The sequence below is a fragment of the Acromyrmex echinatior genome, chromosome 7, assembly GCF_024713525.1.
Source record: "Acromyrmex echinatior isolate Ae372 chromosome 7, ASM2471352v2, whole genome shotgun sequence".
In the NCBI taxonomy this organism is placed as follows: domain Eukaryota; kingdom Metazoa; phylum Arthropoda; class Insecta; order Hymenoptera; family Formicidae; genus Acromyrmex; species Acromyrmex echinatior.
Genome location: NC_141858.1, coordinates 3947263 through 3958716, shown reverse-complemented (window position 1 = coordinate 3958716; position 11454 = coordinate 3947263). Strand labels below are relative to the sequence as shown.

General features: G+C 47.4%; 2 protein-coding genes across 2 annotated transcripts; one reads left to right on the top strand and one right to left on the bottom strand.

Annotated features, from left to right (window-relative positions):
• Positions 1–4728, bottom strand: LOC147909018 (uncharacterized). The gene is made up of 5 exons (XM_087408256.1): positions 4644–4728; positions 3997–4563; positions 1801–3593; positions 816–1432; positions 1–175 (listed from the first exon to the last, which is right to left on the bottom strand). Exons 1-5 carry the CDS (start codon positions 4726–4728, stop codon positions 1–3), a joined length of 3237 nt encoding a protein of 1078 aa, XP_087264382.1.
• Positions 4729–6338: 1610 nt separating this feature from the next.
• LOC147909017 (uncharacterized) lies at positions 6339–7118 on the top strand. Its single transcript, XM_087408254.1, has one exon. The coding sequence runs from the start codon at positions 6339–6341 to the stop codon at positions 7116–7118; it is 780 nt and encodes a 259-aa protein (XP_087264380.1).
• Positions 7119–11454: the final 4336 nt, after the last annotated feature.

Sequence of the window (11454 nt, the reverse complement as noted above, 5' to 3'; positions counted from 1 at the left end):
TCATCCAACAACGCTGTCTTCAAACTTTTTCGGTGGTTTTCCACGTTCTTCGTTTCTCACGTCAAAATCGCCACTTTTGAATTTTTTTTTTAAACCACTCAAAGCACTGTGATTTACCAAGAGCATACCCACCGTAAGCTTCGACAAGCATTCGATGCGATTCTGCAGCAGTTTTCTTCAAATGGTAACAGAAAATCAATGCTGTCCGCAAATCGTAGTTTCTAGGCACAAAATCGACATGTTCAACGCTATTACAAACTATACTGTTGTATGAAACTTGTATTGTTGTGAGTTGAAAATCTTTGTCAGATGTCAGAACAAGGAAATGGCGTCAATAACGCGGTCTGACGGCAACTACTGTGGGAAATCTGACTCAATGGATAAGTCAGAGTTCTTTTGACAAGCCCACGCTTGTCGTGTGATGTGATAAAGAAATTTACAATCGAGACTTAATTTGTAACTGTAAATATAATATTTATTTCACGAGTACAATTTTATACGAACGTACAGGACGAACACCTCTATTGATCTGTTAATATAATATTTTTTTTTTATTATTTTTTTACGCTGCTAGGCAACTCGTTATCAACACAATCCTTAAGCTGACTACGCTCGCTGCGCTAGTGAGGCATTAAGAATTCCCCACATACTCCCCCCCGAGTGACAACGAATCCGGCACTTAGGTCTACCTTATAAAATATATACAACGTGTCATATAGAATATCTTAAAAGTATCTGACAAAAATTAATTACATTTTTGGAAGATCTGTTACAATTATAAGGCGAAAGTCACCTTCCTCTTCGGGCGCGCATACGTTCTCAAAGTTGGTCGCTCGTTGCTAGACGAATTAGCTGTTTGCCCTGTTTCTAGAATCGCACTACACAAATCATCGCGTATGCCATACGCTGGCTTCAAATTCTCGACTGATACACTGCGCTGTGCACCATTAACTTCAATATCGAAAACTCGATCCGAAACACGATTTATAATCTTGTGAGGGCCGGTGTAAGGACGCTCTAATGCTCTCTTGGTACCGCCCACCCGTAGAAAAACATGGGAACAAGAATATAAATTTTTAAATACGAATGCGCGTTTCTTGTGCTTATGCTCTATTGAAATTGGCTTAACTTTGCGCATATGCTCGCGGAATTCCTCCATGAAAATTTGCGGACTAGGAGTGAAGTCGTCCGGCAGTATAAATTCTCCGGGGACGCGCATAGTCGTCGTTCCATAGACAAATTCCGCAGGCGATGCGCCGGTGTCAAGGCGGACATGAGTACGCAGACCTAATAATACGGTCGAAAGTACTCGTGACCAACCTTCATTGGCATGACACATAATAGCAGCTTTTAAGCTTCTATGCCACCGCTCAATCATACCGTTCGAAGCGGGATGATACGCCGTGGTACGAATTCGTTGACAGCCGATCAGCTAAAGAAGTGCCGTAAACAGTTGCGCTTCAAACTGAGTACCTTGATCAGTAGTTATTGTTTTGGGTGCTCCAAAATTTGCTACCCGCGTGCCACTGTAATGGCTTCAATATCTTTCACAGGTATTGCTACTGGCCAACGCGAAAATCTATCAATCATCGTCACACAATATCTGTACCCGTCCGACTCAGGCAAGGGACCTATTAAATCCATATGAACGTGCTCGAAACGACCGTCGGGTGCGACAAATTTTTCAGGATGTAATCGAACGTGTCTGGATATTTTTGACTACTGACAGTCAAGACAATTCTTACACCACTTTGTAATATCGCGATGCATGTTGGGCCACACATATCGTTGACGAATTACCCGATCCGTGACTTTAGGGCCCGGATGAGCCGCATCATGGAATAAATGAAAAACGCGATCTCGTAAAGATGCCGGTATATAGGGACGGATTGCCTCGCCAGTCATTTCGCAGTACAGTGTGGTATGCGTCGGCCCCCATTGAATTCGCTTCATAGAAAGCGGAAAATCAGGAGATTCGCGAATAGATCGTAGTTCCTCGTCTTGTTCTTGTTTCTGTGCAAGTTCATTAAGTTCGATCTCAACAGGTAAACGAATGGCTTCGATGCGGGAAAGGGAATCCGCCACAATATTATCTTTACCCGATAGGTATTCGATACGCGTAGTGAACTGCGAGATGAACGAAAGTTGCCTCTGTTGCCGAGGTGACGCTTTTTCGGAACGTTGCAAAAACGCGTAGATGAGAGGCTTGTGATCGGTCACAATTTTGAAATTTCGCCCCTCGAGGAAATATCGAAAATATTTGATTGCCTCGGCGATCGCCGTAAGCTCCCGATCGTACGCGCTGTAGTTCTGTTGTGCCGAATTTAATTTGCGCGAAAAGAATGCGAGCAGTTTCCAAAAATCGTCTAAACGTTGTTCGAGGGCGGCCCCGATGGCGAAATCTGACGCGTCACAAACGAGGCGCGTCTCGGCTGCGTCGGAGGGGTGAGAGAGTATAGTCGCGTTGGCCAGACTCTCCTTGCACTCATTGAACGCTTCTTCAGCCACCGGCGTCCATATGATTGGCCGTTTGTCATTTTTGCGTGAATCGCGAAGGTACTCATTCAATGGTGCCTGAACGATAGCTGCATTATGTAGTAATTTACGATAGAAATTGACAAGCCCAAGAAAACGACGCATTTCGACTATAGTGTTAGGCCTTGGAAATTCGCGAATAACCTGAATTTTATCGAGTGTTGGTTTACACCCTTCGCTGTTAATCGTAAATCCGAGGAATTCTAATTCCTGCTTGCCGAACTCGCATTTATTTACATTGAGTCGTAAATAAAATTTTTTTAATCGCTGTAACACTATGCGTAAATGAGCTTCGTGCTCTTCAAGAGACGTCGACGCTATGAGTATGTCGTCGATGAATGCAAACACAAATTCCAGATCGCCTAGAGCGCGGAAGATTTGACGCTGAAATGTTTGACTCGCGTTTCTAAGACCGAATGTCATGAATTTATATTCGAACAACCCGAAAGGCGTAATGACAGCTGTTTTCGGAATATCTTCCGGCGCCACTGGAATTTGATTGTATGCCTGATACAGATCTAGCTTAGAAAAAATGACTTTCCCACGCAAATTGGAGGAGCAATCGTGCAAATGCGGTACGGGAAATTTATCCGGCACAGTAATTGCGTTAAGACGACGGTAATCGCCGCAGATCCTCCATGATCCGTCTTTTTTCGGTACCATGTGAATGGGACTTGCCCATGGACTACTGGACGGACGGCAAATACCGGCTTTGACTAGCCGTTGAAATTCAGCCTTTGCCGCTTTTAATTTTTCCGGACTTAACCGCCTGGGACGCTCAGCAACCGGCGGGCCCGTGGTAATGATATGATGACGAACATCGCTACTGCAATTCGGAGTTACCTGTTCTAAACCGGTGACCTCCGGAAATTCAGATAAGATACTCGCGAATTTCGTACTGGGTTTGACTGTGCTAATGGCAAGCTGTGGTACCGATTTAACAATGCCCGACACGTACACATTATTTTGTGAATCGATGAGTCTACGACCTTTAAGGTCCGGAAGGAGACCATAATGTGCAATCAGGTCGGCCCCAATAATCGGATACGGAACTGATGCTACGCAGAAATTCCATGTGATCGGGCGTATCCCTAAATGTAGCGTTCGGAACGACTCCCCATATGTATCTATACACGTATTGTTTGCCGCGTAAAGTTTGAAATTGGTCGGAGTTTTGTCCTTCGCGTAAGTGCTGGGAAGCAGCGAAATTTCCGCGTATCTACAAGGAATAACTCTCCGGTGACTCGATCTCGGATGTGGAGACGGACAGAAGAATCGACGCCCGCCATACCTGTCTCCTCGGTGGCAGACGATTCTATTCCCCCGCCTTTTCGTCCGTTAAAATCTTGGGCTTTGGCCAAGGGCACGGGAATTTTTCAGTTCCCTTACAGACTCGCGCTTGTTTCCCAAAAGTACGATGCGGCCAGCAGACACGAGAGTTTCTGCTTTTGGAACGCTTACGATTTTTATTTATCTTGTCTCTCGTCTGAGATCTGCTGTATCGCTTGACCTCAGCAGCGAGGGTAGCAATATCAGCGGCCAGACCGTCGATCCTAGCTTCTAAGTCGGACGGTTTAGACTCTGACGACGATACGGCGGCACACTGCGCAGAATCACCCACGGTTTCAACTATTTTATCCGCCATTTTGGCTAATTTATCCAGATCCGTACTTTCGGTAGTCGCAAGAATGCTTCTAATGTGCGGTGATAAATGTTCAAAGAACACAGTTTTTATTACGGCGTCGTCACATCGTTTGTCAGAGTTTAAGTTACGAAGTCGACTGAGAATTTGCGACGGTTTCCCTGATGTAAGCACTTGGCCTTTTATTAATTGTCGCAGTTGACTTTCTGCTGAAGCTGAAAAATTTTCAATGATACGCTGTTTTAATTTGGTATATGGTTCATTAATATCGGGTTCCGCGATGAGATTTCTGCAGCACGCGATAGCTTCTGCGTCCAGAGACATAATCACGTGATGCGCCTTAGTCTTTTGCTCTGTGATTCGAGCGGCCTCGAAAGTGACCTCGACTTGAACCATATCACCGGATCTTTAATTAAGAACGGCGGAATTTTCGGAACTTTATATGAATCCACGCGCGCGACATTGCCTGCCACCTTGCCCTGCATCTGCTGAAGCATCGCTTGCAGTTGCATCACTTGCTCCTGCAATTCCTCGTTGGTGGGAGGAGCCATGACTATACGTGACGAAATTCGCGAACAATCAGTACTTCCTAACGACCTTAAATATTAATCGCTTACGCGCGCGCTATAAAAATTTCGATCGCTCAAAGTTAATTTGTCAATAATGGAGAAATTGTTAATTGACGTTCGTATAATTGACCTTGTGAAGAAAAGAGCGGAGGATCTACTTTCCTGTTTACCGGATTACGCATGCTTAAAAACTAATGTGCTGCATACACAACTTGCCCGACTGCTATGCGGCGAAGTCGTCCTTCACAGGTCACAATGGCGGCGAGGTCGTCCTTGACAGATCACAATGGCGGCGACGGCGATGACGTCCTGAACGCCGGCTCCTGGGCTGATTCGTGCAGTTCCCACGTCGGCGGAACGCTGAGCGCCTGTCGTTGGATATGTCTCTGCGGTGTTTCCAACGGCGAGAATTTTCCACTGGTCTCGGCCTTAACGATGGGGCCTTGCGACAGGTCACAATATCGACGATGAGCTTGCTGCTGCTTACGACGTCGGCGATGGGCCTCCTTGTCGGCTACTACGTCGGCGACGAGCTTCCTTATCGGCTACGACGTCGGCAATGTGCACTTCTGCTTGGTTCGAAACCAAGTTCGTCTCGATGTTGCTCGAACGACAGTTACCAGTTAATCGCTTCTTCCTCTCGATCACATCGGCCTTTAGATCTTGTCGGCCTTTTGTATCACGATGGCCTTTCGTATCACAACGGCCTTTCATATCACAATCACGTCGGGGTCACCAATGTGGGAAATCTGACTCAATGGATAAGTCAGAGTTCTTTTGACAAGCCCACGCTTGTCGTGTGATGTGATAAAGAAATTTACAATCGAGACTTAATTTGTAACTGTAAATATAATATTTATTTCACGAGTACAATTTTATACGAACGTACAGGACGAACACCTCTATTGATCTGTTAATATAATATTTTTTTTTTATTATTTTTTTACGCTGCTAGGCAACTCGTTACCAACACAATCCTTAAGCTTACTACGCTCGCTGCGCTAGTGAGGCATTAAGAATTCCCCACACTACATTGACAGCTATGGCCATCTATTGGTAAATTTCGGTTTCATATTTACATACCTGATAAAAAAAATACCCGAGCAGTCTCGAACGACACCTCCAGGGTACCTGTCGCCCCCCTGGAGTAATCAGACTTAGTGGCATATGGATGGGTGCGTCACTCGACTTCTTTCTTCTACCAAAGTAATAACTATATGGAAGTTAATAATAATAATAATAATAATAACAGTAAAGAAAGGCAAAGTCTGAACACCAAGGCTGGGAGAATAACCAAGATTAGCAGGAGTCGAAGTGTCAAGATAGTCCTGTAGAGATGTGACGCTCGAAAAGGGCCAATAAAGATAGCAAATTTCGCGCTGTCAAAATAGTTCTGGAGCGATGTGACAATCTGGTGAAGCAATACCAACAACAAAAAAAGGCAAGTGACGAAAACAGACAAAAGGTACCATTGTGAAGTCAACATAGTCCTACAAAAATGCGATACGCAAGAATTTGAACCTCAAAGACATAACATTCAGGCAGCATCATCTGACTCCAAGTCAATAAGAATTAGGATACTGCAACTGAACATGGGGCGGTCAGTTGCGATAATAGGCGAAATGCATCAGCTTGTCGCCAAAAAGCAATTTGACATCCTGTTATTACAGGAACCATATGTCAGGAAGCAAGGCGAGAGCCACACCTTTTATCGGTTAGAAACGGGGATGAAAGTTGCTGCAATGCGCTTGGAACGTCCATGGGCGATGATAGCGATCAGTAACCCCCGACTACAGATGATATTCGTCTCACAGCTTAGCACAACCCATTGTGTGTGTGCGGAAGTACAGGCCCCTGGCCTATCAATATACGTCGTGTTACTTTCAGTACAGCGACGAAATCGAGGGCCATCTCAGGCACCTCGAGAAGGTGTTTCATTTCCTGAGGGGCGAGAGACTTATAGTGGCGGTAAATGCCAACGCGCGATCGTCGCTCTGGGGTTCCCCCAGACTGACGAAAGAGGAAGGAAGTTTGAGATCCTCATCCGCGCGTTTGGCCTTGAGATAATAAACAAAGCCCATCAAGGACCCTTCGAAACGAAGAGAAGATCACCTTTCATAGATGTAATTCTGATGTCCCCTCAAATAAGCCAACTCATCGGCACATGGAAGGTGAGGCGAGAATGGACAACTAGTGACCACAGTCCCGTAGAGATCGATCTGAGGACACCAAGGATGACAAATGACCGCAGGATTACAAACAGTAGGTTCGACGTACGATGGGCCGACTGGGAGCGATTCAGTGAGAGCCTGAAAGATCTATCCGGATTAAGGCCCTTGGGGCCCTCGGCCCGAAATCTGCAGAGGCAGTAGAAAGAATGGCCGGAGAGTTACAGGAGATTATCTTGGAAGCATGCGAGAAATCGATGCCGAGGAAGAGTTTTAAAAAAGTCGAATCCGTGGTGGACGGAAGAACTGACAAAGATGAAAAAAAGAGGCGGAAAAGGAAAATGATCCAAGCTTTAAGAGAATCAAGAAAACAAAGTACTGAATCTGAAGTTAAAGTAATCAGTACCTTAAAGCAAGAATATCAAAAGTCCAAACGCCAATATAACAGGGCGATAGACGAAGAAGGACGAAGTATGAAAGCTAGTCAAAGTCAGTTTGTCACAGAATGCGGTAATGAAAAGCTATGGAGCTTTGTATATAAATAGCAAGCGGACAAGCTGAAAATAGGAAAGGTCATAAGCACACTCAGAAGAAGTGAGCCTAACAAAGACCATAGAAGAGACAGCACAATGATTGCTAGATACGCATATACCAAATGATCTACGCAACGAAGATACGCAAACAGGGCGAAATAAGAAACCTAGCAAATATAGCGCCAGATACAGCAAACGCCCCATTCTTCACGGCGAAAGAAATGGCCATAAAGGTCAAAAAAAAAACGACAAAAGCTCCAGATATAGACTTGATAGAGATCAAAGTATTAAAAAAAATATCGGTAAGAGAAATCCTTGAACAATTCCTAAGGTTGTTTAATGGGTGCCTTCAGTGGGGCGTTTTTTCCTAAAATCTGGAAGGAGGGCTTATTACGAATCCTTCTGAAGGGTGAAGCCGTCTCTCCGACGAAACCCCGGGCGGGAAAGACTGTTCGGCAAAAACAGCCGACTGGCCAGAGGGGTTACCAGAAGTATGCTGCACTCGTTCCTGGGAGCACCTCAGCTATGGTCTGTGCAGAACACCCGGAGGGGTTTTAATGGGTGCAAGTACCACATAACCCTTGGCTCTCCGCCGAGGCCCGGGATATGCGTTAGGCATTTCCCCTCCGTTATCAACAAAAAAAAAAGGTTAGGTATAGGGGTTAATGCAACTTGCGAATTTGAGATTAGATTTTTTCCATATAGTACTCACTTCGGTCTACCTTCCCCTGGTATTGGTCCCCACCTCCAGCCCCCCCTTGACCTGGGGACTTTTTTTTTTTTTTTTTTTTTAGATGGGGACAGGATCAAAAATGTCGGAATTTGAAAATTTCAAGGATGCTATCTCATAGATCTAGATGAGCCAAATATAAAAGGTGGTATACAATTTTGCCCTAGGATTCACGGTTTCGTAGATAGAAGGCTCTGAAGTCACAAAAAAAAAAAATAAAAATGTCGGAATTTCAAAAGTTTCACATTTTTTCCCATATAACAGGCTCTGAGAGAAGACGAAAATGTTCTATACAATTTTGTCTTATCTGTCACCGTTTGGGCTGTGGACTTTTTATAAAGTTGACAAAACATTAAAACGGTCGTTTGAGGGGTGAGGGTTCACCGGAAGGGGGTGGTCATGAGGATCAAAGTTGTTCCTCTCGTCGAGATACATCGATACCCACACCCAGGAAAATTAAATTTATGGTTTTTTTTTTTTTTTTTTTCAAAATTTTGAAATTTTTCAGTCCCACTCAAAAATGAAGAAGTGAGACAATGTACAGAGACGAAATAGGCATGTAGGACTAACTTTAATATGAATTTATTTTTTTTTTTTTTTTTTTTTTCTAAGTCCCACACCCTCCAAAATGAAGGAAAAATGAGTCAAATAAATCTGAACTATAGAAGTCTATAAAGTTTGGGTTAGGTCTGGAAAAATGGGGATTTTTTTTTTTTTTTTTTTTTGGCGTATCTTTCACCGTTTGGCCATGAAAACTGTATCAGTGAAAACCGGGTGTCGGTTAGATCGGAGTGACTGACACGGGGTCAGGTTCTAGAGGTTACTTCCACTGGGTTAGGTTAGGTTAGGTTAGGTTCCCCGCAGGGGGTGGGATCATCTCTGATGCGATCCGGCATCCCCGGACGCATCTTGATATGATTCCGCTACGGGTTTAGCGAACCCGCGGTGCCTGAGCTCTCGTAATCTCTCTCCTTGCACCACTGGGAGAGACCGAGCGTCCGAGATTGCACCCAACTTCTCGGACGACGAGCTGGGCCCTCTATAAAGGTCCCCCTGTCCCGTGGTAGTGGTGCGCGGCCACGGGATGAATGGGTGGTGGGTAAACCACCCAGCAGCGGCCAAGTGAGGGGGAACTGGGTTTTATCCCAGCAAGTGAGGGGCGACCTTAGATCTACGCCTTTTGCTTCGGGAGTGTCGCCGATCCGATGCTCTCTTCGCGCGCGACGCGGTGTGTTGTGCGTGAACTATGGCTGGATTTTCGACACTCAGCATCGATGTGTGGGTGAGCTTCCCTCTAGTGGGGAGTTTTGCTGAGTGTTCTTCCCTACATTGATGTGGCGGCTACTACCTGGACGTCGAAGAAGGTTGGAGACGAACCGAGGAGTTGGTCGGCGTGCTCCTCGGCCGTACTATTACGCCGACAACCGATTAATAATGAAATGGACACCGGAAATGATGATAAACGCCTGGGCTTCGGAACCCAGGACCGGCTGACCGGGGGTGTTGTCCCTGTTCCCGGCATGTCGTCATCGAGTGATGGGCTGACTGCAGGGTTGCCGACGGGCCCTGCAGTGGAATCTGCTACCGTCCGGATGGAAGTTGTGGAGGAGGTTGTGGGTGCGGAGGAACCCGCACTTTCTGGACTTAAGGAGAGGGCGGAGCCCGGTGCTGTCTCGCAGTCTCCGTTGCCGCAGAGGAGGAAGGAGCTGCGGCTGATCCTGGACCGCACAGAGGTGGACGTTCTTGCGGGCGCTTCGGCCGAGGACTCGGTGGCCTCTGGGTCTGCCTCCCCGGATGGAGTCTTGCGTCGCAAGAGGGGGCGTCCGAGGAAGAAAAGATACCCGAAGGAAATGAGGATAAGGGTTGTGGCGGGCGAAATTGTCAACTCCCCTGTTGCCGATAGTGGGTCGGCTGGTACGCCGGCTCCTGGCGGTGCTGGCATGAACAGGGACACGGGTGTAGTTGACTTTACTCTGCTGGCAAGTAGTGACGCTGGAAGGGTCGTAGATCGCGCGGGTCCGCGGAGTGATAGCGCCTCGCTTGGATCTACTCCGGTGGAGGACGCGGGGGATCTCTCCTCGTCCTTCGAGCAGATCCCGTATAAGGGCAAGAAGAGGGGACGTAAGCTGAAGGGCAGTAATACCCCTGGCTCTCACGCTTTGACGAAAATATCGTCGAAGCGACTGGATCTGGAGGACGATGAATGGGACAGGGAAGATTTCTTCAAAGTCTCGAAGAAGGGATCGCCCGGCATGAAGAAGAGGAAGGGCTTAGTCGAGTGCGGTTTGGACGACAGGCTCTCCTCAAGCCAGAAGACCGCTGTCGAGGAGGTCACGGGCTTGTTCCCGCAGATGTCGCCGAAGTCGGTGGTTGCGGAGACGTTACGAGTCCTGGACATCGCTGGGGAGGCCGAGAGGAAGACAGTGTCTATGAACGGTGCTCTGCGTAGACAAATTAAGGTAGGTGTCAACGTGGCAAAGATTGCGGTACAGCGGCTTGTAGCTGACATCACTAAGTGCTCGGGTCCGTCGGATGAGGCCAGAGCTAATAACCTCGCCCTGGAGAGGGAGGTTATTAAGCTTCGCCGCGAGATGGATATTTTGCGTCGGGAAAAGATTTCATTAAGGGACCAGGTGGAGTCCCTTAGGTTTACGGTGCAATCACTGAGGGATAGGGATCGTGGTAGGGATCGCTCTCCCTCCTCGGAGGGGACTGTTCCTGGGCGCGATTCTTCTGTGTCGCGACGCTCTCGGGATCGCGGGAGACGCTCCTTGCGGCGACGGGACTATGTCGCAGATAAGGAGACACGCGAAAATAGAGATCTGCCTCCTGCTTATAGGCCACCTCTTGGGGGGGTCCGTATGAGGCTGGAGGATGTGGCTCCCCGGCTGCATAAAGCTGGCAGGGTGGGTCAAATGGACTCGTCGCGAGTCGCCTCGGACGCTCGTAGGGACTCGCGCGTGGACAATGTGAGTGCGAGAGGTGCGAAGTGAGGCCTAAGGGGGCTGTTTGTGCGGAACCTTCGCTTCCAAGCGTGCGCGCAAAAGGAGGAAAAGGAAAGGGAAGAAAGACGCTATGGTCGGTAGGCCAGCGGACTCTGGTGTGGTGCCACCCCCCTCGACTGGGGTTAGTGATACGTGCCGCGTGGCTGCTGGCGGGGTAGTGAAAACCACTCGCGGTTCGTATGCTGCTGTTGCGGGTGGCGTGCCCGAGAGTGGGAAAGGTACGGGTATATCTCGCCCTACACGGGTCTTGAAGGGTTTTAAACCCCGTCGCC

Excerpts from the sequence above, each read along its gene's own strand:
- LOC147909017 (XM_087408254.1), top strand. The coding sequence starts at position 6,339 with ATGGGGCGGTCAGTTGCGATAATAGGCGAAATGCATCAGCTTGTCGCC.
- LOC147909018 (XM_087408256.1), bottom strand. The coding sequence starts at position 4,728 with ATGGCTCCTCCCACCAACGAGGAATTGCAGGAGCAAGTGATGCAACTG. Across the intron at positions 3,594-3,996 it reads AGACAAGATAAATAAAAATC|CATCAGTTCCGTATCCGATT; the intron begins GTAAGCGTTCCA and ends ATTTCTGCGTAG. Across the intron at positions 176-815 it reads GAGCGACCAACTTTGAGAAC|AAAACTGCTGCAGAATCGCA; the intron begins GTATGCGCGCCC and ends TACCATTTGAAG.